This window comes from Corythoichthys intestinalis, chromosome 5 (genome assembly GCF_030265065.1).
Source record: "Corythoichthys intestinalis isolate RoL2023-P3 chromosome 5, ASM3026506v1, whole genome shotgun sequence".
Lineage (NCBI taxonomy): Eukaryota > Metazoa > Chordata > Actinopteri > Syngnathiformes > Syngnathidae > Corythoichthys > Corythoichthys intestinalis.
The window spans coordinates 13330258-13358086 of NC_080399.1; the positions used below are offsets into that span (position 1 = coordinate 13330258).

Consider the following 27829-nt stretch of genomic DNA (forward strand, 5'->3'; position numbering starts at 1 on the left):
AAATCTTAGCTCATTTTGAGTGGGGAACAAGAGGGGACACGTGCAAACAAAGACAAGGAGTGACTGGGTTCTTACTACCTTTTTTTTGGATTATTTAACACTTCAGAGCGACTGACCTGATTGCAGCCAGACAAGTCCAGGTGGAGAAGATTGTGGCAGCCTCTTCCTAAACTCAGGTACTGAAAACCTTCGTCTGTCATTTTGTGGCAGTAGGCCAAGCTCAGGTACTGAAGGTTGATACAGTTGCTGTATAAAGAAAAATAAAAGTTGATTTTTTTTTTTTAGTTAAAGAAATTATGACAGGGAAATAAGTTTACTGTAATACTGTCTGATGTGTTTCAAGAAGACTATCTAACAGGGGTCTTGAACTTGTGGCCCGCGGCCCAACTGCGGCCTGTAGGAAAATATTTTGCGGGCCCTTAATCGACAGCAAACAAGAGTTTTAATGTGGCCCATGCTTATTTTGCCTTAGACCATAAATATACACGACAGTGTTTTCGTCAACGATAACGTAAATATTTCGTCAACTAACATTTTTTCATGACGATGACGAGACAATAACGAGCTAAAAACATGTTTTTGGAGACCAAAAAATAAGGAGTCTAATGTCAGTATCGTCTGATGAGACGAAAATACGCCATAGATTCCGTCACATGGTCACAATGTGTGACATTTTATGTGAGGTTAGCCTGCATCGTCGCAGTGTCTGATTGTGTCACTCATGTGATGTGCTGCACCCCTACTATCACAAGTGCCATGGTTTCTCCAGTCTCAAGGCTTGCACACACGGTAAGATTTGCTTTCTTATCTTGCCTAGAGAATATGCAATGTTGCTTTAGCCTTAAATGTCTGCTGAGCTGAGTGATCATCACACATTAAATGCAACTCGTAACGTTAGCATAGCATTCGTATTGGGCTAATGCCAACGACGAGCGTCCTCTTAATTCTCAACTTTTTTTATACATACAGTTCATGGCATCCAGGTGGGCATAATTAATTGAAAATAATGTATTGTTTTCCTGCTGAGTGTGTATTATCACCAAGTTGGCATTGTCCTTATCGAAGCTACACTATGTGCTCATCTGTCAGTGTTCATTCGAGATAGTTGAAAACCTTTATTATCTTTGGAGTAATTTATTTTTAATTTTACTGATGAAAACATTTTTAGTAAACGTCGACTAATGTCAACAAAAACTAGACAAAGACAAACACATTTTGAGATGATTAAAATATGACTATGACTAATAATTATTAGACTAAAGGGCTGCCAAAAACAACTGATACATATAAATAATCTTAAATAAAATTGTCAATACTGTAGTTTTTGGACTATAAGCCGCACACACCAAAGTTGTTCTCCTCAGATAGTTATGGCGATTGTACAGATTGGGAACAATCAAATACAGTATTGCTAACACTTTTTCAAGTGCATTTATTTTATATTTTCAAATAAGGAAATTATTTTGCTCTAACCCTGAGTGAGTATTTTAAGAGATTCCTTTTCAGTTTTGGAACGATTTGCACGTTTTTATTTTAGCCTACATAGAAGTATATCTTTTGTGGGAGTGCAGGTTCACTGGTACTGGTTTACAGTTAACTGTGTTTAACCCAACATTGAAAATGGTACTAATCTTATTTTTAGGAAAAATTTAATAGAGTTGCCAGCTGGCGAGTGCTCCCTGACTTTAACTTTTACTTCATTCAATCCCTACAAAAAAGGGTGAATAAAGAATGTTTGAACAATAAAACCACACAAATTTACAAATTTGATATTTTTTTTCTATTTATTTTGCACTTCAATAAGAGCTGCTTTTTAATTTTATCCGAAAGAACAAACTTTAACTTTCAAATAATGTGATGAATAAAGCCTTTTTGTTCTTCCTGTTGTACGGAACTCATACTTAACCATGAACCCTGTGCCAAGGTACGTTCCAAACCGTGACTTGTGTGTACCATTACACCCCTACTCGATACCATTTTTGACACATTAAAAAAAACGTTTTTTTTTTTTTTTTTAAATTAATGTTTTTTGTCATCTTTTTCAGATGATGACAGACAATAAAAACTCTCTAAATAAATTTTTCACTAGTATACGTCCAATCCATTTGAACTGCGCCACCCTCCCAGTTCAAATGGATTGGATGTCAACTGCCGTCAATAGTAACCAATGAGTAATCAAGCAAAATGCAAAATATCATCCATTACTATGAAGTCTAGTGCAAAATCATATTTAACCTTTGACAAATTTCTGGTGACCTATGGTAGCGCAAAAACATATTACTAAGTAGTGATAGTTTTGAAATTAAATATTGTATCCGAATAAAACAATTCAGTATCGATACTTTTCAATATTTTTGGCAATCCTACTAAAGAAACATCTCAACTGCCTGTAAAAATCTAGAAATAAGGCGTACTAAAAACCGCAGGGTTCAAAACGGAGGTAAAAAGTAGCGGCTTACAATCCGGAAATTACGGTAATGACTAAAGAACAGTAAAATATTATTTTAAAAAAAGATACTCTTTTGTCATAGAACACTCAATTTTCTGGCTCTTGAACGATCACTCAATATCCTCTAAAATGGCTGGTAGGACATGAAACTGCTGGCAGTGAATGACTTAAGTAGTTTTCTTCTGCACACCTAACACTATTTGCTCCTAGACATGCAGTTCATGCGCTTGTACAAACATTTTGCTCTATTCTTCATGTCCAACTTTGTGGTAGAAAATTTGGGAAAGCCCCTAGTTTGTTCCAGTCTGACTGATTTACAACTAGAATATTCACATCACATAAATCCATCCACAATGGCAATTTTTTTTCTCCAATTTTTGGGTGCCTGAGCATCACAAGAGCCACATCTGTTCCTCTCCATCTCAATGTTCACACTGGCAGATACTGAGCTCTTCTCACATGTGAAAAGCAAAAATTCTGCTGGTTTTCTATGTCGGAAAAAAAGTGTATTATGACTCATTCTGGGAAGTGGAGGGCAAGGCTCCCGCAACTAAAGGATTAGCGTGCTAACAAGTTTTGCTGTTTACCTGGCTAGCTCTCTAAGGGTGGCATCTGTTAAGAGGGTACTGGAAAGGTTCAAGTACAGCAAAGAGTTGCAGCCTTCCACGAATGACCTAATCATGGCGTCCTGTCAAAATACACAAATAATCACGTCATTCACATTTTACACTTAGGGGGATCTGCCGTACAAGTCATTCTTTGCTGATATGCTTCCAGTAAAAAGACTGGATTTCCCAAATGAGACAGAAATAGCTTGGTTTTGTATTACCCAATGTACTGTTAAAAGTTTATGCGGTGGAGCTAAAAAGGAAAACACAAATTTGAGTGGTGGGATTCCACAAAAATGCCTGTTGTTTATTCAAGATAGAACTTGTTAAAGCTGGTGGTTCATATTATGATCAAATCAGTCACGTAAGGCTAGCGATGTATAGCGACAGGCAGAATAATTCCGTCTTTCACTAGATGGCATAAGGAACAGTTAACTTACGGATACGCCTGTTGCCAATTATTGAACAGAATTGTAGCTTTATAACCTATCATCATCATTTATGTACTGTATACTGTTTATCCTTTTTGGGACATTTTTCTCTAACTTATTGACGGTGCTTGACATCGAATCCATTCAAAGATGGCACCGTCAATGGCACTGAATGATGAGCATTCACAGCCAGTCCTCCCAGTTTGACTGAACATCTATTACATCTATCCTTTTTAAAACCAGGCAATGAGATAAATACAGTACTACAAAATTAAAACAAAAAAGGAACTTTTAATTGTTGTTATGGGCAAAAACCAGATTGTTTTTTTCTGTTTTCATTCATTTTAATTGTATTAATTTTCTTTTTGGCCTACATGACCCAAAATATGAGATCTACAATTGTGCATGCCGAGTCTTTTTAATTAAATGACCAAAAATGATGACTTATCCTAAATGTGGTAATAGGCTTGAAACAGAGGTGCCAAATATGTCAATTGCGAGATATCAAAGATAGTTTTATTCGATCACGTCCTCGTTTATTTAAAAAAATAAAATAAAATAAAATAAAATAAATGCTTTTTTAATCGTAATTAATCTTTTATATTTACATTTTGACTCAATTACAGGTCAACAAGTTAAGATTTAGCATGGGAACAAAATTAGTTTGGAGCCATTTGGGTCACTACTGAAAATGTAAGACCAGTTTGGTTAGACCTAAAGATTGGTGATTTTTTTTTTTTAAATTAAAAAATTTCAATACAATGTTTCTTTTGATCAGAGATTCAAATGCCTAACTCTCATTTAGTTTGGCTTAACAAGCTCTAAATGCATACCAAATTTCATAACCCTGCATTGATCTTGATTTATTGGTTTGATTGATTTGGCCACACCAATTCTGTTTTAGTCTAAACCTAACTAACTTTTTGCCAATGGGAATAGCCCAAAAAATACATTCGCGTTTGCGTAAAAGTAGTAATAACATTCAACGCAGCAGAAATAATGGGATCCTTGCAGGACCTAATTAATGGCTACATCTGGGGTGTCAAATGTACGGCACGTGGGCCGAAAAGCGGCCCGCAAAAGGTTCAATCCAGCCCACTGGCGGTGTTGTTCTGCCTGACAGGCATGTTGCAGCTCATTCATACCGTACATACAAAATTACATGTTTTTATTGTGACATTGGTGCTGTAAAAACAGAAAATGTTTATTTGTGTGATTGAGTGTGTGCACTACTGCACTTGGCTCACTTTAATGTCCACAATTACATTCGTTGATTCGCCCCCTTTCAGTCAAAATGCATTGGACGTCTAGCTCCGACAATGGCAGCCAATGAGTTAACAAGGAAGTGACCCGAAAATGCCCCAAACCAACAGGAAGTGACACAAAATAAACAGGTTGTAACCTGGAAATGCCCCAAAATCAATAAGAAGCAGACCTGAAAAATCAACAGGAAATGATCCAAAATTTAGAGGAAGTGACCCATAACTATCTATCTTAAAGGGATCCACGGATAGAAAGACTTGCAGTTCTTAAAAGATAAACGTTATTATGAGCTAAAATAATTTGTTTTTTATACAATTTACTTTAACTAGTAGGTCGCCATTGTTGTTCAAGTCGTAGGGCGGTGACATCACGTGGTTACGCTGCCGGCTTCTGGAGTACGACTCTAGCGACATAAGCATGTCATCTGTTCAACCCTTTCAATTTGAATCCGAGAGGACATTAATGAGCATGACAGCACTGTCGATATTTCACAAAACAAGCAGCAAAAGCAAAATGAACAGGAAAGATGGGATGAGACAAGAGTAGTACAAAACCGCAATGTGCTACACCGGCGAAACATCCAATATGAAGCAAATTTGACACCCAAAGCACTACCTTGCGCTTTCAGCTTGTTTTGTGTAAGTGCATACAGACAGAACATACTAAAGATGCCTTACAAAATTACTCAAACGTCGCAATATCAAATAGGGGTGGTTTAAATATGTTACTTGACTAATGTGGTCAACAGATCAAAAATCTGCTTTAAATCGACCACAAAAACACAATGCTTAAAAGTATGAGAGGGAAACACATGCAAAAAGTATTTTGAGGCAATGAAAAGGTAATAAAAGACTCAATAAAAACACAAATAGTAAGTACTCGCCGCTTTTAACCGATAAGCACACGTGTTGGACGTTTCGCCACGTAGAAAGAATTGCAGTAACTAAAGATGTCCCGATCAGGGACATCTTTAGTTACTCAGGTCCGATCACGTCATTTTCAAAGTATCGGAATCGGCAAAAAAATATCCGACATGCCTTTTTTTAATATATATATATATATATATATATATATATATATATATATATATATATATATATATATATATATATATATATATACAGTGCTGCTCGAAAGTTTGTGAACCCCACAGCGATGGTCAGATTTTTTGTAAAAAAAACTAAAATAACCTTATTAAATGTTAAGTTATACCCAAATCCACAATACTGACATTCCAAATAATGGACTGAAACAAAAGAAATAGTTATATTGTCATTCTTTATTTAACAAAAGTGGTTGATTTAAGAAAAACTCAGATATCATGTGTGCAAAAGTATGTGAACCCCTTCAGTTAATAGGATATTGCGCCTCCTTTTGCAGAGATTACCTCAACCAAACGGTTTCTGTAGTGACTAATCAGCCTCTCACATCTACTTTGGGGGATTTTTGCCCATTCTTCCTTGCAGAACGCAGTCAGTTGAGAGAGGTTTGATGGGCGTCTGGCATGAACTGCTCGCTTCAGGTCCCGCCACAGCATTTCAATGGGATTTAGGTCAGGACTTTGACTGGGCCAGTCCAGAACACGAATCTTCTTCTTTTTCAGCCATTCCTTGGTTGTATTGCTGGAATGCTTTGGATCATTATCATGTTGCATGATCCACCTTCTGCCAAGCTTTAACTTCAAAACAGATGGCGTCAGGTTATGTTCTAGGATTTGACAATATTCCTCAGAATTCATGATTCCCTGGACTATGTGGAGTTGTCCAGGTCCTGAGGATGAAAAGCAAGCCCAAATCTTGACATTCCCACCTCCATGCTTCACTGTTGGGAGAAGGTTCTTTTGGTGGTATGCAGTGTTGACTTTTCGCCAGACATGGCGGTTTTGGTTGTGACCAAACAGTTCAATTTTGCACCTACATCAGTTGATGAAAACTCTTTTTAATTTAGTCTCGACAACACAACTGTTAAAAAAACAAACAAAAAAACTACTGAATTGATTGATTAGGAAATCAGGTTGAAATAATAGAAAATTCCAAAATGTTGAGGGGGTTCACAAACTTTTGAGCAGCACTGTATATATATATATATATATATATATATATATATATATATATATATATATATATATATATATATATATATATATGTATTTTTTTAATTAAATCGTTTTGTAATTGTATTTAACGTTACAGACAAAATGTGTTACATTCATCCAGAGTCTTTAGTTTTGGCTTAAAGCAGGGCTATCAAATTTATCGCGTAAACGGCGGTAATTAATTATTTTTTAATTAATCACGTTAAAATATTTAATGCAATTAATGCATGCGCTGCACGACCCACTGACACATAGTCGCGTTCAATCTATAATGGCGCCGTTTTACCTATATATAGAGCTAACAGGCAGCCTAAAATGAGTAGAGAGAATTTTGGCAGTTTTTGGAGCCTCTTTTCAATTGGCTTAAGCCTTAAAATCCGTCTCTCAACAATTACAAATATTGTGGAAAGCAATGTGGGGCAGAACGGTACTGGTTGATCTTTTCCTTAAACCATATATTACTTCCCAACGCAGAGAAGATACAGTGGGGAGAACAAGTATTTGATACACTGCCAATGGGAAAACCCATTGGCAGTGTATCAAATACTTGTTCTCCCCACTGTATATCAATTGGTGCCATTATGCACAGTTATGGTTGGCCTTCCCATCGTGCATTTGGGCAGAACAGTTAAATGGCTCCTTTATAATTTACTGAAAGCTCAACAAATACACTAGATGGCAATATTTAGTCACAATATACAAAGTCGCATTTATCCTTTAGGAATTACAAGTCTTTCTTTCCGTGGATCCCTCTCACAGAAAGAATGTTAATAATGTAAATGCCATCTTGAGGATTTATTGTCATAATAAACAAATACAGTACTTATGTACTGTATGTTGAAAGTATATATTCGTCCGAGTTTTATTCATTTTTTTCTTAATGCATTGCCAAAATGTATATGATCGGGAAAAATTATCGGGAATGATTGGAATTGAATCAGGAGCAACAAAAAAAAAAGCAATCGGATCGGGAAATATCGGGATCGGCAGATACTCAAACTAAAACGATCGGGATCGGATCGGGAGCAAAAAAATATGATCGGAACAACCCTAGCAGTAACCCAATAGTATTCGTCAAGTGACAGTGACAATCTACGTCATCACTCCGATTGTCCATAAAACATGGCGCCCTCCGTAGGTCAAAACATGTACAAAATATTATAGATTTTAAATTAAGGGCAATATTTTACGTGTTTCTAGTAAAATATTTGAGTAAAAGAGAACAATTGTGGACTATTAGAGCCTCCATGTCTTTAAGTCCGAGGTTCCCTTTAAAATTACATCTAAGTGACGCAAAATGCACTGCCTGCCATTGACAATAATAGACCTCCAATTCACTTATACACAAAGGACTAGCTGAGAATGCTCATTTTCCAGTGCCATTGATGGCGCTCAATGTCCAATCCATTTTGATTGGGAGGAGCGAGTTCGCTGGCCCCTCCTAGTCAAAATGCATTTGACATTGACTGGCGTGAATGGCAGCCCGCGAGTTTACTTATCTTGCCAAAAATAAACTAGTCCAGCCCACATTAGATCTAATTTCCATAAATGTAGCCTGCGGACCAAACTGAGTTTGGCACCCCTGAACTACACAAAGCATACGCAGATAAATTAGCATTTTGTTCACTTACTACCATGAGCCCTGAACTTAAAACCGGCGCTGAATCAAGATTTTTGGCATACACTTAGAGATGTACTTTCATGTTTTTAACCGCCCCAATAAGGATAATTGAAAACTATGATGAGCGGCAAAACAAAAACAAAAAAGTTTGCTCCAGACAATGATAGCAGTACTCTACCGTGATATTAAAACACTCAGACACGTTGAGCTCTTGGAGATTTTTGCATTCGCCTGGAACAGAAAAAGCAATCAAGTTAGTGAAACAACTACAATTTCAGTCACCGTTATGTTATTACATAAATCTTATGAACTAATAACGTATCTACATGTTTTAACACGCCGTGTTAACAAAAGTTGTACACGCTAAAACGTGCAAATATTGTGACAAGTCTATAAATACACATTTGAATGTTCCTGCAGTGTTATGCAACACGCTCCTTCCACAGCTGTACTTCATCAGAGCTTACAACATTTGTTCTCCGACTCATTTCAAACCCTCCTCATCATTAATATCCAAAACAACTCTGCTTGACTTCACAGCCCTCCCAAGAGAAAAAAAGAGTGAGAGAGAAAGCTGCTGCTTTCAGCATGCGCGTGACCTCCTCTTTCATCGTGGTTTCACTGCTCCTGCTGCTGCTGTTGTTCCCGTTCATGGAGATGAAACGGGCGGGTAAAGGCAAAGGCCTCAAACGAGCGAGACAAAAGATGGGACGGGACAGGTGGGCAACATGTACACTTTGAGATACAACAATTATCCATACAGTGAAGAAAATACGTATTTGAACACCCTGCTATTTTGCAAGTCCTCCCACTTAGAAATCATGGAGGGGTCTGACATTTACATAGTGGGTGCATGTCCACTGTGAAAGACAGAATCTAAAAAGAAAAATCCAGAAATCACAATGTAAGATTTTTTAACGATTTATTTGTGTGACACAGCTGCAAAAAGAGTATTTGAAAACCTGAGACAATGAATGTTAATATTTGGTACAGTAGCCTTTGTTTGCAATTACAGAGGTCAAATGATTCTTGTAGTTTTTCCCCAGGTTTGCAAACACTGCAGTAGGGATCTCTGCCGCACCCATCAGTCAGGTTTCTGGGCTGTCGGAGTCTGAGCTCCCTCCAAAGGTTTTCTATTGGGTTTAGGTCTGGAGACTGGCTAGGCCATGCTAGAACCTTGATATGCTTCTTACAGAGCTACTCCTTGGTTTTCCTGGCTGTGTGCCTTGGGTTATTGTCATGTTGGAAGACCCAGGCACAAGGAGGATGTTCCCCAAAATCTTACAAAACAGGGCCCAAGTCATCCTATCTTTAATACAGTGCACTTGTCCTGTCCCATGTGCAGAAAAACACCCCAAAAGCATGATGCTCCCACCCTTATGCTTCACAGTAGGGATGGTGTTCTTGGGGATAGTACTCATCATTCTTCTTCCTCCAAACACGGTTAGTGGAATTATGACAAAAAAGTTCTTTTTACCTCATCTGACCACAAAACGTGCTCCCATGTCTCCTCTGCATCATCCAAATGGTCATAGGCAAACTTAAGACGGGCCTTGACATGTGTTGGTTTAAGTAGGGGAACCTTCCATGCCATGCATAATTTCAAACCATGATGTGTTATTGTTTTACAAACAGTAACCTTGGAAACGGTGGTCCCAGGTCTTTTCAGATCATTGACCAACTCCTGTCGTGTAGTTATGGGGTGATTCCTCACCTTTCTTAGGATCACTGAGACTCCACAAGTTGATATCATACATTGAGGCTCCGCGCTGATTGAGATTGACCATCATGTTTAGCTTTTTTCTATTTTCTTATGATTGCTCCATCAGTGGACATTTTTTCACCAAGCTGCTTGGCAATTGCTCCGTAGGCCTTTCCAGCCACTTGGAGGTGTACAATTTTGTCTCTGGTGCCTTTGGACAGCTTTTTTGTCTTGGCCATGTTACAAGTTTGAGTCTTACTGATTGTATGGGGTGGACAGGTGTCTTTGCGTAGCTATCGACCTCAAACATGTGCATCTGAGTCAGGATAATGCATGGAGTGGAGGTGGACCTTTAATAGGTGGACTTACAGGTCTTTCAAGGTCAGAATTCTAGCTCATAGACAGGTGTTGAAATACTGATTTGTAGCTGTATCACATAAATAAATTGTTAAAATCATACATTGTGATTTCTGGATTTTTCTTTTTTAGATTATCTTTCTTACAGTAGACAATTGCACCTAAGATGAAAATTTCTGACTCCTACATGATTTCTAAGTGGGAGAACTTGCAAAATAGCAGGGTTCAAATACTTTCTTCACTGTACATGGGTCAGGAAATCATTCTAGGATATTTTACAAAACAACTAATAAACAGAAAATAACGTATTTTCATACTACTTCTGTGAATTGGAATGAGTTTATCACTAGTAGACGTCTGATCCATCTGAACGTTCATTCCTTCGCTGCTATCCCTCCCACTTCAAACTGATTGGATGTCTATGGCCGTCAGTGGCGGCCTGTGTCAGGCAATGAGTTCATTTTGGGGCATTTCACGTCATTTCCTCTTTGTTTTCGGTCACTTTCCTTTGGGGCATTTACGGTTACTGAAAAGGAAGGGCCTCAAGAATGTCCCCAAATGAATAGTAAGTGATTCAAAATCAACAGGAAGTAACCTCTAAATGCCCTAAAATCAACAAAAAACGACCTGTAAATGCCCACAAAAGACTGGCAGGAAATGCTCTAGGTGAGGGGCCAGACAAAGAATGGCTCACAAGACCCCTTATGATGGAGAAAATTACAGGATCCAAGTTTCCCTTGCCCGGACGCGGGTTACCGGGGCCCTCCTCTGGAGCCAGGCCTGGGGGTGGGGCTCGAAGGCGAGCGTCTGGTGGCCGGGCCTTTTCCCATGGGGTCCGGCCGGGCACAGCCCGAAAAGGCAACGTGGGTCCGCCTTCCCATGGGCTCACCACCTGTGGGAAGGGCCAAAGGGGTCGGGTGCGTAGCAATTTGGGCGGCAGCCAAAGGCGGGGGCCTTGGCGGTCCGACCCCCGGCTACAGAAGCTAACTCTTGGGACATGGAATGTCACCTCTCTGGCGGGGAAGGAGCCCGAGCTGGTGTGTGAGGCAGAGAAGTTCCAACTAGATATAGTTGGACTCTCCTCCACACACAGTTTGGGTTCCGATACCAGTCCTCTCGAGAGGGGTTGGACCCTCTTCCACTCTGGAGTTGCCCACGGTGAGAGGCGCCGAGCAGGTGTGGGCATACTTATTGCCCCCCGGCTTGGTGCCTGTACGCTGGGGTTTACCCCAGTAGACGAGAGGGTAGCCTCCCTCCGCCTTCGGGTGGGGGGACGGGTCCTGACTGTTGTTTGTGCTTATGCACCAAACAGCAGTTCAGAGTACCCACCCTTTTTGGAGTCCTTGGAGGGTGTGCTGGAGAGTGCCCCCTCTGGGGACTCCCTCGTTCTGCTGGGGGACTTCAACGCTCACGTGGGCAATGACAGTGAGACCTGGAGGGGCGTGATTGGGAGGAACGGCCCCCCCGATCAGAACCCGAGCGGTGTTCTGTTATTGGACTTCTGTGCTCGTCACGGATTGTCCATAACGAACACCATGTTCAAACATAAGGGTGTCCATATGTGCACTTGGCACCAGGACACCCTAGGCCGCAGTTCGATGATCGACTTTGTGATCGTGTCATCGGACTTGCGGCCGCATGTTTTGGACACTCGGGTGAAGAGAGGGGCGGAGCTGTCAACTGATCACCACCTGGTGGTGTGTTGGCTCCGATGGTGGGGGAAGATGCTGGTCAGACCTGGCAGGCCCAAACGTATTGTGAGGGTCTGCTGGGAACGTCTGGCAGAATCCCCTGTCAGAAAGGGCTTCAACACCCACCTCCGGCAGAACTTCTCCCTTGTCCCGGGGGAGGTGGGGGACATTGAGTCCGAGTGGACCATGTTCCGCACCTCCATTGTTGAGGCGGCCGATCGGAGCTGTGGCCGTAAGGTGGTTGGTGCCTGTCGTGGCGGCAATCCCCGAACCCGCTGGTGGACACCTGGGGTAAGGGATGCCGTCAAGCTGAAGAAGGAGGCCTATCGGGCCTTTTTGGCCTGTGGGACTCCGGAGGCAGCTGACAGGTACCGGCTGACCAAGCGGACTGCGGCTTCGGCGGTCGCCGAGGCAAAAACTCGGACATGGGAGGAGTTCGGTGAGGCCATGGAAAACGACTTCCGGACGGCTTCGAGGAAATTCTGGTCCACCATCCGGCGTCTGAGGAGAGGAAAGCAGTGCACCATTAACACTGTGTATAGTGAAGATGGTGTACTGCTGACCTCGACTCGGGACGTCGTGAGTCGGTGGGGAGAATACTTCGAAGCCCTCCTCAATTCCACCGACACGCCTTCCTTTGAGGAAGCAGAGTCTGGGGACTCTGAGGTGGGCTCTTCAATCTCTGGGGTTGAAGTCACTGAGGTGGTTGGTAAGCTCCTCGGTGGCAAGGCCCCGGGGGTAGATGAGATCCGCCCAGAGTTCCTAAAGGCTCTGGATGTTGTAGGGCTGTCATGGCTGACACGCCTCTACAACATCGCGTGGACATCGGGGACAGTGCCTCTGGATTGGCAGACCGGGGTGGTGGTCCCCCTTTTTAAAAAGGGGGACCGGAGGGTGTGTTCCAATTATAGAGGGATCACACTCCTCAGCCTCCCCGGTAAAGTCTATTCAGGGGTGCTGGAGAGGAGGGTCCGTCGGGAAGTCGAATCTCGGATTCAGGAGGAGCAGTGTGGTTTTCGTCCCGGCCGTGGAACAGTGGACCAGCTCTACACCCTCGGCAGGGTCCTCGAGGGTGCATGGGAGTTCGCTCAACCAGTCTACATGTGTTTTGTGGATTTGGAGAAGGCGTTCAACCGTGTGCCTAGGGGAGTCCTGTGGAGGGTGCTCCGGGAGTACGGGGTACCGAGCCCCTTGGTAAGGGCTGTTCGGTCCCTGTACGACCAGTGTCAGAGTCTGGTCCGCATTGCCGGCAGTAAGTCGAATTCGTTCCCAGTGAGGATTGGACTCCGCCAAGGCTGCCCTTTGTCACCGATTCTGTTCATAATTTTTATGGACAGAATTTCTAGGCGCAGCCGAAGCGTTGAGGGGGTCCGGTTTGGTGGCCTCAGCATCTCATCTCTGCTTTTTGCAGATGATGTGGTGCTGTTGGCTTCATCAAGCCGTGACCTCCAACTCTCACTGGGGCGGTTTGCAGCCGAGTGTGAAGCGGTTGGGATGAAGATCAGCACCTCCAAATCCGAGACCATGGTCCTCAGCCGGAAAAGGGTGGCATGCCCTCTCCGGGTCGGGGATGAGATCCTGCCCCAAGTGGAGGAGTTTAAGTATCTTGGGGTCTTGTTCACGAGTGAGGGTAGGAGGGAGCGGGAGATTGACAGGCGGATCGGTGCAGCGTCTGCAGTGATGCGGACTCTGCACCGGTCCGTTGTGGTGAAGAAGGAGCTGAGCCAAAAGGCGAAGCTCTCGATTTACCGGTCAATCTACGTTCCTACCCTCACCTATGGTCACGAGCTGTGGGTCGTGACCGAAAGAACAAGATCCCGGATACAAGCGGCCGAAATGAGTTTCCTCCGCAGGGTGTCCGGGCTCTCCCTTAGAGATCGGGTGAGAAGCTCGGTCATCCGGGAGGGGCTTGGTGTCGAGCCGCTACTCCTCCGCGTTGAGAGGAGCCAGTTGAGGTGGCTCGAGCATCTGGTTCGGATGCCTCCTGGACGCCTCCCTGGAGAGGTGTTCCGGGCATGTCCCACCGGCGGGAGGCCCCGGGGTCGACCCAGGACACGCTGGAGAGACTATGTCGCTCGGCTGGCCTGGGAACGTCTTGGAATCCCGCCGGAGGAGCTGGCTGAAGTGGCTGGGGAGAGGGAAGTTTGGGCTTCCCTGCTGAAGCTGCTGCCCCCGCGACCCGACCCCGGAATAAGCGGAAGATAATGGATGGATGGATGGATGGATGAAATGCTCTAGTTTCAGTACCATTGACGGCGCTAGACGTCTAATCCAATCAAAATGTATTGGATGTCTCACACTGTCAATGGCAGCTAGTGAGCTAACGTACGCACTATTCAAATGGAAGATTCTGGTAGCAACCTGTCGGTTCCTTTTTTTAAATAGTGACACCTTTTTAAAACGATGTATCGATTCATGGTGGGAGCACATCGATAACCTTTAGGGTTACAAAGTATCGCAATATATCACCTTTTAGATATATTGTCACACCCAACACCTACTAAGGCTCCCACGATTGTATTGAATTGATCAACAAGTAATTGATTATCAAATTAATCGACAGCTACATATATTTTGATAGTTGATAAATCTTTTAGAGATATTGTTGACCTAAAAATTGTTCAAATACTCTTTTTTTGGGCTTCTTGTTATTAGATATCTTCTTTATAAATCTTCATCAAAAAATCTATGTGTATTTTTTCTCTATTTCTATTAATTTATTACAGTTTATTACGTGCATTTATTGCATAAGTAATTGTATTTAATTTTTTTTTTTTTTGTGGTTTTTGCTTCTAATGCACATTTCCAGCTAAAATGTTAAACCCAGTGTAATATATAAGAAAATAACGTAATTCATGTACGAGTCGATTAGTTGACTCATCGCTGAAATAATCAGCCACAAAAATTTTTGTTTGTGGCAGCTCTACTACCTAAACTACCATATAATATAATGCTAGGCCTTATTTCTTGCTTTAGGACCATGAGATTATTTATAACTAGTGATAAAATTCCTGTAAGAAATTATGAAATCTTTAAAAAAATTAAAAAAGAAACGCTTGAATGCTCTTACACAATAAGGCGAATAACAAACATATTTTATCTTGATTCATCTAAGAGTTCACAAACTGTTCTCATTTCCCTCAGTCATTTTCCCCCCGTTTTTGTCTCAAACCCTCAGGGTGAAAGGCGTCGGTCGTCACAGCAGATCCGACCCTCCGAAACCTGCCAACTGCACAGAATCATTGGAATCCGGACATGTTTTTGCAGATTGTCAAGAACGTCGCCTCACTTCCATTCCCAAACATGAGATTTGGTCCAGAGCACCCAAGTACCTCCTCTTAGCACGTAACAGGATTAAGGTCCTTCGTGACGGCGCCTTCGCCGGGTACGAGAGTCTAACCAGTTTGGACTTGCAGCAGAATCACATCTCCTTGGTGGAGGAAGAGGCCTTCGAGGGTTTGACTCGACTCACAACTCTGCTACTCCAACACAACCGGCTGACTTCTCTAGGAGAGGAAGCCCTCATCCCCATGCCCAATCTCCGCTATTTACGCTTTTATGATAATCCCTTGAATTGTCACTGTGACATGGACAGTCTTGTACAAACCCTTCAAGTCCCCAGCAACCGAAACTTGGGAAATCATGCTAGGTGATGTTCTTTTGGAAAATAAGCATTCGTCAGTCATCTGAACTTGAGTATTTTAATTTTCACTTCACTGGACGGTTTTTCCAACAATTAGTCTTGGTTCCCATTGATTGGCAGCCCTACAAGTCAAAGTGGATTCGACGTCTATCGCTGTTAATAGCAATGAATCAATCACATTATCAATCACTGTCACCCAATCCCAGTTCATGTGGATCGCACATTTTTTCCCTGTCAGAGGCGGCCACTGAGTTAATCATGAATAGGTCAGGAAAAACCTACTTTAAAAAGTTAACTTTTTGTTAATCTGAGGCACTTTAAATGGACAGTGTACATTGCATATGAACACATCCACATTAATTTAACTGTTTATTTTTACTTATTCTTTTGAAAAAAACGTGGAATTTTTTTTTTTTTTTACAGTTTGCAGGTCACGTTATTGACGAAATCAATACGTTTTTAGGTTTTTATTAAGTTGTGTAGACTTATCAGTCTTGTTAGAAAGTTGTTATTAAAAGTATAGGAGCACATTTTGGTAGCATTGAGAACAAATTCATTCATATTTTCGTTTGTATTTTTAAAAAATGTTATTAATTTATTTAAACAAAAAAAAAAAAAAAAATGAAAGAACAGACAAAATATTGTCTTTTTTAAAACTTATTGAAATATACAGTATATATAGACAGTCATGGATGAAATTATTGGCACCCCTGAATTTTTTCCAGAAAATACAGTTTTACCCACATTAACGCAGTTACAAATGTTTTCAATATGAATGTGTTTATTTTTTTGATTTGCATTGGAAAAACACAGAAAAGCCAAAATGTACACAATTATACAACGATTTCAAAAATGGGCTGGACAAAAGTTGGCACCCTCAACTCAATATTTGTTTACGCATTCTTTAGAAGAAATAACAGAAAGCAATCGCTTCCTATAACCATCAAAAAATTTCGTGCACCTTTCAGATGGAATTTTGGACTACCCTTCTTATGCGAACTCCAGGTCTCCCAGATTTGAAGGGTACCTTCTTGAAACAGCAATTTTGAGATTTCTCCATAGGTGTTCAATGGGATTTAGATCTGGACACATCGATGGCCACCTCGGAATTCTCCAGCGCTTTGTGACCATGCAATTTGCTATTTGAGGTATGTTTTGGGTGCCTTGACAGTGTGCAAGGAGTCATGAAATATGGAGATTATCAAAATGTTTTGGTCCGGAAGGATGTAGTGTCAGAAAACTGGGTCCGTGTCAGAGGTCGTGGGTGTTCCAACAGGACAATGACCCAACACATACCTCAAATAGCACCAAGAAATGGTTGGAGACCAGTGCTAAGTGCCACAAAAAAAGAATGAAGCCTACAAAGAAAAGAACACAGTGCCTATAGTCAAATATGGTGGAGGTCCAATGATGTTTCGGGGTTGTTTTGCCGCCTCTGGCACTCGGTGCCTTGACATTGTGCATTGAGTCATGAAATATGGCGACTATCACAATGTTTTAGGCCGGAATGTAGGGTGTAGTGTCAGAAAACTGGGTCTGCGTGAGAGGTCATGGGTGTTCCAACAGGACAGCGACCCAAAACGGTTGGAAATGGTTGGACACAAAGCTTTGGAGAATTCTGAGGTGCCTATCCATCAGTCCGGATCTAAATCATATTGAACATTATGGATAGATCTCAAAATTGCTGTTGCAAGAAGGCACCCTTCAAATCTGAGAGACCTGGAACAGTTCGCAAAAGAAGAGTGGTCTAAAATGCCATCTGAGAGGTGCACGAAACTTGTTGATGGTTATAGAAAGCGATTGCTTTCCGTTATTTCTTCCACATGATGTGCAACCAAATATTGAGGTGAGGGTGCCAACAATATTGTCGACCCTATTTTTTGAGTTTTGTCTAAAATTGTGTCAATTTTGACTGTTCAATGTTTTTTCAATGCACATCCAAGAAATAACAACATTCATACTGAAAACGTTTGTAATTGCATTGATTTCTTTGAGAAATGCTTTATTTTCTGGCAACATTCCAGGGGTGCCTATATTTATTGATTAAAATAAACAACAACAACAAAGCCGCCAGGGGAATATCTGATTTCTGTATTCCTCGAGCAATTGGATTATCCTCGTCATAATCAATATGAGCTATTTGCCAATATCTGTTTTTGCTTTGAAAAACAATCATAGTACTGTAGTATACAGTCCTAGTATGGTTAAAGTAAAATAGTGCATTTTCTCAGTGCAGTTATTGCTTCCAAAGCACATTTATAGCTAAAGTGTCAAGCCCAGAGTAAAAAAACATGATGTACATGTGACCTGATTAGTTGAATAATTCCAAACATAATCATTAGTAAACCCTACTGAGAGGGCTGTCAGCATTCATTCACATTTATCCAAATGAATTGGAAGTCCATCGTCCTCAATAACGGCTATAAAAAATAAAGTATGAGTATTTTGGCTACATGTGCTACCATGCCAACCTGTAACTTTTGCTATTCTTTTTGAAGGTGTGCGGAGCCTCTCAGGCTCAAAGGCATAAAGTTAAAGCGGATTGACCCCGAGTTGCTTTGCAAGAAGTTTGACCCGGATGAAAAGCCCCAGGGTGACCAGACCGACCCTATAGACCCAGCGGAGCCCAGTCACTTTCAAAACAAACCAGATGCTACTGCTTCCTGCCACATTTATTACTTCCCTCACGTACGTGTGGATTGCAGTAACCGAGGCAAGTCTTTGTCAATTCATCACTGTGATGTACGAGCACCATGGCAAGTGCAAACATATTTTTCTTACGTAATGATAAGCAAGCCATTTTTCAATGGGGGAAGCTTTAATTGGATACAGTAGGTACGCTGGTGTGCTGGCTCTAGAACGCCTTATTGTTGGCCGTGAGTGTGTGCACATCAAAGAGAAGGACTGAAGCTAAATGGGTAATTTTTAAATATTTTTCAGTCTGACAGCTACCACATGGACAGGGGCTTCACCGTGCTGGCGTGGCCGCTATACAGCGCCTCGTTTTTTTTGCAAGGCTCTCCAATGACGCAGTGGGTTAAATTTAAGCAAGAGTCTAACGGTAATGCAGGAATATTAAAAAGATGCTAATATTTGACAGTTGAGGGGAAGGGGTCTCAAAACGTTCAGACATGTTCAAACATGCCAACAGCGCTAAGAAATAGGAAACTGCTTGATTTTTCTCAGTTTCTCATTTCATGTATTCCACCTTTTGTTTTTGCATCGTTCAAATTTGGCAACGTTTTCTGTAATAGGTAAAGTTCAAGAGACATTTTCACTTAACATTACACTGGAAGTCAAATTTGTCTTCGTTGTTTTCTCCCGCTTATCAGAATCCGGGTTGTGGGGGCAGCAACCTTAACAGAGAGGCCCAGACAGCCCCTACCCCAACCACTTCCACCAGCTCGTCTGGGAGAATCGCAAGGTGTTCCCAGGCCAGCCAAGAGATAGAATCCCTCTAGCGCACGGGTGTCAAACAGATTCCAGAAAGGGCCAAGTGGGTGCTGGATTTTGTTCCAACCGATACTGCTCAGAGAGTTTAACCAATTAACTTCCTGCTGAAACAAGCAGCACCTGACAAAGTTTAACTGATTACACATGTAAAAGATCTAATTGGTGAAAAGGTGTCCTCTTCATTGGTTGAAAAGCAAACCTGCACCCACTTGGCCCTTTCTGGAATCTGTTTGACACCTGTGCTCTAGCGTGTCTTGGGTCGGTCCCGGGGTCTCCTTCCCAGTCGGACATGCCTGAAACACCTGCCGAGGGAGGTGTCCAGGGGGCATCTTCACCAAATGTCCGGACCACCTCAGCTGGCTCCTCTCGACATGGAGGAGCAGCGGTTCTGCTCCGAGGGCTTCCGGATGACCGAGCTCCTCACCCTGAGCTCGGCCACTCTGCAAAGGAAACTCATTTCAGCCACTTGTATCCGCGATCGTGTTATTGCGGTCATTACCCAAAGTTCATGGCCATTGGTGAGGGTAGGAACCCAGACCTTTCCACAACGACAGACCGTTTGAGCGCCTGCAACACTGCAGACAGATGGCCACTAACAAGGGGCCATCCACCACATACTATTGGAGTACCCCCCATGGGTTACACCTCGGAACACGGTCAAAAGCCTTCTCCAAATCCACAAAACTAGGGATGTCCCGTTCGCATATTTTTGCCCACGAGTCTAAGTCACCTGGTTTTGAGAATCTGCCGATACCGAGTCCCGATCTGATACAGAAAAAAAGTGTTGTTGAAAATTAGAGGGGAAAAAAAAAAACGTCATTCAAAACATGTTACACTCCTGATTTATTTTCAAACAAGAATAACTTAGAAAAATGCTTGTCTTTATTAAAATACATCATTGAGTGTGTCCACTCAAATCCGTTCACGCTGCTGAAAAAGCCTCACTTACACAATGAATTGCCACAGCACACTAAGTGTTGCTCAACGAGCTCATAAATTTGGCGGCTTTGAAGATTGCGCTACCAAGCTTCTCTGGCAACATCAAAGCTTCGGAGCTGTCACTCATTGTTAATTTTAACAAGCAGCTGAACAAGTGAGCAAAAAAAGCAGCAGGAGGGGGAGTGAGACGCTATGCGAGCATGATGCAGAGAACCAAATATATTTTAAAATTAAAAACCCAAACCCGATCCTTCTCACCCGATTCCGGTCCTCTGAAAAATGCCGCGATCAGCTCGATTTCTGATCACGTGATCGAATCGGGACATCTCTCTCTATACAAAACACATGTGGACTGAACTGGCAACCTTCCATGCCCCTTCGAACACCCTCGCGAGGGTGAAGAGCTGGTCTGTGGTTCCACGGCCAGGACAAAAACTACATTTCTCCTCCTCGATCTGAGGTTCAACTATCAACCGGACAACTCCTTTCCAGTATCCTGGCGCAGACTTTCCCGGGGAAGCTGAGGATTGTGATTTCCTTATAGTTGAAACACACCCTCTGGTTGCCATTCTTAAAGATAGGAACCACCACCCCGGTTTGCCGTTTTTTTTTCTAATTTTTTTTTTTTTGGTTCAGGGGGCTGGACCAAATGTGGAGGCGGGCCGTATCCTACCCACGGGCCGTAGTTTGGGGACCCCTGCTATATGGCATGCAGATACACTGCGGATTCAGCTGATTTTGCAGATTAATTTGTTTATTTTCGCATTTATTTTTCGCATCACGTCAGCCAAATGTGCTGCAGGGTTTTGTTGCTGCACCAGGGAGAGGCGTGTGAGCCTTTTTGGGTTTCAAAAAGTCCCCGTTCACCCCGAGATTGACCCAAATAAGTCCAACAACTGTGGGACCATTGGACTTACATGGAAAAGAGTAAAAATTGTGTTTTGTATTATGTCAAATACTGGGATCATGGCACAAGTTTTAATGCAGAGGTGGCTTGCATTTTATGGCTGACAATGCTCCTTGTCCACCGAGAACGCCACTCGGCCAATGACCGGCGGCTTGTCCACACCCCCTCGGTCCTCTTCACGTGCCCGCCGGGGGAGCGCTATACTCGGCTTCTCTATATCGTCCAGACTTCCAGCCCCCTCTGCCCTCTTCGTGTGCATGGCAATAGACCACTGTCCTCGGGTTGGGCTCGGTCAGCTAAGCGCACCTCCGACGTCGGCCGGTTTGTCCGGCGGTCTTTCTCCAGCTGCTTCCCCGACAAACAAGCTGGGGAACGACGAGCTGTAACTTGCTTGCCACTGGAGGTGGGGGGGATTGCCGAATAATAGGCGAGAATAAGACTTGGAAATGACGCTCGGTTCAGGTTAGCATATCGGCTAGCTGTCACGCCTCCTTGTTTGTTTACGCTCTCCGAAGCCGGGGCAGGGAAATGACAAAAGCCGGACTAACTTCGGTGACATAAAATATCGTTCGGGAGGTTCAAGAAGTCGACAGTTTTGACCATTATGGAGTAATTTTGCCATGTCGTACTGAATAAATGCATTTTTAATATTTCATATTCCATTTAGCACAAGACTGTTATTTGTCATGACCATACCATTTATTTAGCAATTGGGGAAAATACTTAGATAAAAAGAATATCCTGTAAACATATTGGAGTAGAGAGATTGAAACAATTTTGCTTCTCTCTTTATCGCATTTTCCTCATTCAGATTAATTCCCCCACAATTCGCTGAATTCTAAATCAGATGAAATCGTGACCCTGCCGACGTCATCCTCCAGCTGGGGACGCTAGAGCGCTATAATGACAGGCAGGGGCTAAACGGCAGATTAATCTGCGCTTTGCCAAATTGTTTTATATAGTCGAATCGTCTCAAAATATTATTCTAATTTACATAATATTGCTATTTAAGATTTTTTTATGCTGTCACAGGCACTTTAATGTGACAATTATTAGTGTGGTAACATCGCCACAGAAATCGCCAGTTTATTCAAATTTTTAATAATTTATTTCAGAACTTGTGCAATACAACAGGCCTACTGTCCGACGCAGTTGACGCCAACAACAACAAGACATTAAAAAAGTAAAATCTCTACAGCACCTATCTCACTGTCATGTAAGCCACGCGGTGCGTTGAGGAACAGCACTTAAAACACATCCGCCACATTAGAATCCGATTCGTTACATTATTACAGGAATTATTACTATTATTATATTATTATTCCGAGTTTTATTTATAATTTATTTGTTTTGCTATGTGTATTTGCTATCCGTGATGGTACCAGCAGTGTTTATTAAGGATTCGGTGTTCTCGGGCTGTGGAACGAATTCATGGAATTATAATATATTCTTAAGGGAAAATCCTGCTTGACATATGACCATTTTGACTTACAAACAAGGTCCTGGAACGAATTAACTTCGTATGTAGAGGTACCACTGTATTATGTAATTTCAATTTACTTGTAAGTGAAATTACATAATATAGTTCTCTTTTTGTATTAGAAGCAGTAATGTGTTCCAACACTTTTTGACAGTTTTTCTTTGTAGCGACGGTTTGACCTTGCATGGAACAAATTAATCCTGACTTAAGAGTAACTTGTTCCGTGACAGGGCTCATAACTCAATTTAAGTGAGTTATGCTGGGATGATATTATAACGTTTGTATAAACCCCACATGTGCCTCAATTTTGGCTCGCAACACAAGTGGGAAAAAAATCAAACTGCAGCTGGTATTTTGCAAAAATTCCAACTTGTTGCGAACGTGAGTCAATTGTACTCATATGTTCCACCTTACAGAGCAGCAATTAACTCTATTTGATCATTAGGTCTAACAGAGGTGCCTATTGGAATTCCTGAGGAAGCCGTCCAAATAGATCTTTCCCATAATTCTATTCGCCACTTGAAGGCCAAGAGTTTCCAAGGAGCAAAGCATCTGAAAACGCTCAACCTCAGCCACAACAACATGGAGCGCATTGATACTGGTATGTATTATGTAATAGAAAATCATGTTTCAGTGCCATCAGCGATGATAGACGTCCAATCCATTTGGACTGGGAGAGGCTGGCAGCAGCATTCAAATGGATTGGATGTCTATCACCGTCAATGGCAGCCAAGTGAGGTAAAGCAACTCAAATTCATCCAGACATTTCGTCTGAATGTTAAATATTGCTAAATTTATTAGCGTTTTTCAAGTTTTACAACACATGCTTGATACAAGATGACAGAAAAAGGCTTTTGTGTTTTTTTCCTGGAGCTTTTTACATCTGCTTGGAACTTCTGTTTCTCATTTTCCGCTTTTAGACCATTCACTTTCTGTGAAAATATGAAGAAGCTGAATTGGATCGTGCACAAGCTTCCACTCTAGCAGACTCAGTCTGATTGAAACTCACTGCTCATGGTAAATGATTGTGACGTGTAATCTAAAACGCTTTTACTTCTTTAGCTTCCTTGTACGGGCTGCTGCACCTCCGCGAGTTGGATCTGTCCGACAATAACCTGTATTTTATCCAGTACGGGGTACTTGAAGACCTCTACTTCCTGTCCAAGCTAAAGCTGGGGGGAAACCCTTGGCTGTGTGACTACAGGTAGGGCTTCTATTTTTTTGGGTGTATTGTGTTGTTCAGATACGGCACTAAAACACTGGCGTATCGGCGAGTACTAATCAAGGTTGTGATCGTTACGGAAAACGAACAAAGTGACGAAAACTGGAATTGAAAAACATTTTTGTCAGCTGAAATAAATGAAAAACAAACAAAACAGGACAAAAAATTGATTGAAACTATGGTGTGTTCACAAAACTAACTAAAATATATTAACATTTAAAACATGAATCCCTGGAGCATTATTCACACACAATATGAGTAAACACATATTTTTTTCAAATTTAGCCTTTTGTTGAGTTTTATCATTTTGTTTTTCTGAACTCTGCACATGACAAGCCAAAGTATGAAAAACTAATAAAAACTAATAACTAGCACATTCACTGTAAAAACAAATTCAAACCAGCGTCGGATGCTGGTCTTTCAATGAATGAAAGCTCATTGTGTGTCCGCCTTTTAGTGCTTTGTGACGGTGGAGGGGCTCACCGCCACCTGCTGCACAGTAGGGAAAGAAACTAGAGTGCCAGAAGTCAAGTCTCCAAACAAAAGTAGCTACAATAGGAAAAAATACCAGAAATAGAAGCTCGATTTTTCGCTAGGACAACAGAATGAAAATTGAAAAATGCCTCCCACGGATGTTAATACGACAAGATCACTTAGTCGCTCATTTCGCTGTCAATCAAAAAGGGATACCGCCTCTGACAGATCATCCAATCACTATGCCGAAAAGCAGAGCGCCCGGGTCAGCCGAGCCCCTTCCACTGCCCAAAGACTCCCGGAGGCGCACAGTGTCCGATGGGCGGGATAAACCCAGCCTTTAACCAATGACTCGTCCCGTTTCTCTGTAGTGGAATTATGTACTCTCAAGTCTGGAGACGCACAGCGTCCACACTGTTTAAAGGACTGTGAAGCTTTGCAAATTGTCAGGTTGGGGAAGAGGTGGACCCAAACGCAAGGAAAAACAAAGACAAGGCACGGCAGGGTGTCGGGGAACTCAAAATTACTTTAACAATCAAAGACTGAAAGACAAAGTGCAAACAAAAACAGCGGGGATCAAACAAAAAAAAAAACAGGAATTAAAAACTTACTTGAGCAAGAATAAACACGAGGGCTTGGACACTGATATCGACACTGGGATAGACATGAAAGCAGCAACAAAAAATAAAACAATGGGTAATCACATGACAAGACACACTAGAGAACGACCAAACACAACTTAACTCAAGGCATGACACAAATGAATGAAAAGCAAGCCGCATCGTAATCAGTGATAAGAAGCTAATTGTCAACAAAAGCTGAGCGCAATGCAGTGCACATTTATTTAGTCGATTTATTTATTTATTTAGACATTTGATCACTTATTTTTTTGACATTTTGCAGTTTTTGCCTCTGATTCAAACAAACTTAAATTGAGAACAAAAAATCATAACTCATGACTAAATGATAATGAAAAATCCCAAAACTTTTTATAACCTTAGTACTAACAAATAATGCACTGATGGTATTTACCAACACTTATCTATGACGGCATTCAGTGAATGCCATGCTAAGCAGCTATCGCTATTGTCTCGCTCTGGGTCAATAGGAACGGGGCAAGAGCTACTGTTTACCCAATGGTGGATGGAGATTTGAAAGTTAATCTTAAAATTGCGAGAGGTGGAACTTAAGTGGCAAGTCTCCCCCAAAATTTTTTGTACATTTTTTTTCACATGGTGTCGTATGTAGTACTGGCCGATACTGCACAGCCAGGTCACGGAATCACAATCGGTTGCCAAAATAAGGTGTCGGAACAACACAAATTTTCATATTGTATAATTGTATCTTAACATGCAAAATTCATAATTTGCAGCATCCACTACATGGTGTATTGGCTAAAACTGCACCCAGTTGTGAGGCACTCCGGTCTACTGTGTCGCTCGCCTCTGGAATACACGGGTGACAGAGTGGAGGACTATGTACGCGCCTACAACCAAGGATGTGTCAAAGACAGGCAGCAGAGTCAGCGAGACCCAACCGAGGAAGACGAGCTGCTTTGGAACTCCCTGGAAGAGGCGCAGGGTGAGCCAGAAGAGGAAATTGAGCCTAGCCACTTGATGCAACATCAGAAGTATCAAATTATCAGACTGTCTTGAGGGAAAAGGTTCCAAAAGGGTTTTGTTTACAACTCTCCCCACTTTCTATGTTGTCAAATAGTCTGTATCAGATGAAGATTATACTGTTGTGGTGTGTAATCCCCCTAAAATATGGGAATGAGCTTGAATCATTAAAAAAAATAAAAAATAAAAAAATTACAAAGGCGAGTTTGTAGGTTTACCTCTTTGGCTGCCTTTGACGGTGATGGATGTCAAATCCATGGTGCTAAAACAGGGGCTGGTAAACTATTCCACAAAGGGCCACAGTGGGTGCTGGTTTTCGTTGCGACCCATTAACCCCGGAATCCCACTCGGTCCGTGTGCGCTGCACTCAGCTCCAATGCAGACCACTTGAGATGCCCAATGCCCACTGCATATGATTCTCATGCAGGCCGTACACCCACCGGACTCTATACGCGCATGTGCAAGATGGAGGAGACTACATGATCAGATCAACACAAAGTTTATTATTGTGACAGTATTTTCAGAAAAAAACAAGCATACACATGAGCCAAAAATGCACAAAGGCCAATAGTACAGTTTAGCTACAGTTAAAATCCGTTCAACAAAACACAACAAACCGCCAACGCAACCAACCCCCCCCAACCCCCAATAAATCCATGCATGCGCGCACACACACACAATCATAGTATAGCACTTGCAAGAATTGGCAGCGAAAATTAGCTTCAGTAAATCAGCACAGAAGTCTAGCTCACTTTTACGGTTTATTTTTCTCCGCACTCTCTCAGGTCCTACCAGTAACCCACTAATGGGAGCATTGCGTTGCCGCATCAAAAGCACCAATAGGAGGGTCGCGCTGATACACCATTGAGTTGCCGACAATATTCCTAGTAACGCTAAACAGCTCCCACCTAGCCAGTTATTTGTCCTCAGCAACTGGAGCTTCCAGAATGTTATCCCGGCTCCGCTCGTCTGTGTGGCTGTCGCGTGTTTGGTGGGGCTCACGTGTGGCTGGATGTGATTGGGCGCGCCCGGGTGGGGGGTCCCGGTGCCGGGATCGGCGATGGGGCGGCGTAGGGTCGGTCGCCAACGGGCTTACACTCACAAGGGATTCAAACGATTATTGAGTTCTAGATCACAGAGCTGATGTGTGTACACTCTACCCCTTTCAATCACTTAGCTTATAGACTCCTCCACCTCCATCCCCCTCTTTCCCTGGTCAACAGGCCCCCCACATTGTGTCAACCGGAAATACATCCAGCTGACAATAGCACCAACATATTAGTAGTTAGTGTAGGCATTCAATGTATTTGTTGTTGTTGTTTGTGTTTCTTTTCTTTCTTCTCTTGTGTTTCTTTTCTTATGTTCCCCATAACCCCCCTCCTAACCATAACCCTAACGAGGTATGTTGAAATGATCACAATGGGAGTATGTCATACTCTCAATGTGAAACTAACGGGGCACTTAGACTTCCATTCTCGCGTCAAACAGCTGAAGAGGACAGGTTTATTAAAAAAAAAAAAAAAAAAAAAAACAACAGGATGTTATCCCGCAAATGCCAAGAAAGTCTACGCCGCTGGGCGAGCACGCTCTCTTCCAGCCTGCGTTGAAGGCGTCCGAAGGTCCTCAGTTTGTTCCTCCAGGCTGGCTTCCATTTATGGAGATGGTCAGGATTGATAGGGGCGAGCCGGTCTTGGTGAAGGACGACCACCCGGTTTCTCCTCAATCATGGTTGCCATTCCACATCCCACTTTTGACACCAGTGTAGCGCTTGTAAGAATTGGCAACTCACTTTTTACTGTTTATTTTTCCCCGCACTCAATCGTGATGTCAGTACCCTGCAAAGGGGAGCGTCGCGTTGCCGCATCAAAGGCACCA

The 27829-nt window shown here is 42.3% G+C and overlaps 2 protein-coding genes across 2 annotated transcripts in view; one reads left to right on the top strand and one right to left on the bottom strand.

Annotated features, from left to right (window-relative positions):
* The window catches only part of fbxl13 (F-box and leucine-rich repeat protein 13), a 69461-nt gene that overhangs the window by 16334 nt on the left and 25298 nt on the right, over nt 1–27829 (bottom strand). The window contains 3 exon segments of the mRNA XM_057836890.1: nt 117–246; nt 3037–3137; nt 8646–8698. Coding sequence (XP_057692873.1) covers nt 117–246; nt 3037–3137; nt 8646–8698 — 284 coding nt within the window.
* LOC130916286 (leucine-rich repeat-containing protein 17-like) lies at nt 29–27488 on the top strand. Its single transcript, XM_057836892.1, has 7 exons — nt 29–176; nt 9008–9186; nt 15396–15866; nt 18359–18573; nt 23085–23240; nt 23702–23843; nt 25708–27488. Exons 2-7 carry the CDS (start codon nt 9056–9058, stop codon nt 25988–25990), a joined length of 1398 nt encoding a protein of 465 aa, XP_057692875.1. The 5' UTR covers nt 29–176; nt 9008–9055; the 3' UTR covers nt 25991–27488.

Coding starts and splice junctions, on each gene's coding strand:
- LOC130916286 (XM_057836892.1), top strand. CDS start 9,056: ATGCGCGTGACCTCCTCTTTCATCGTGGTTTCACTGCTCCTGCTGCTG. Junction 9,187..15,395: donor CAAAAGATGGGACGGGACAG/GTGGGCAACATG, acceptor TCAAACCCTCAG/GGTGAAAGGCGTCGGTCGTC. Junction 18,574..23,084: donor TGTGGATTGCAGTAACCGAG/GCAAGTCTTTGT, acceptor TTTGATCATTAG/GTCTAACAGAGGTGCCTATT.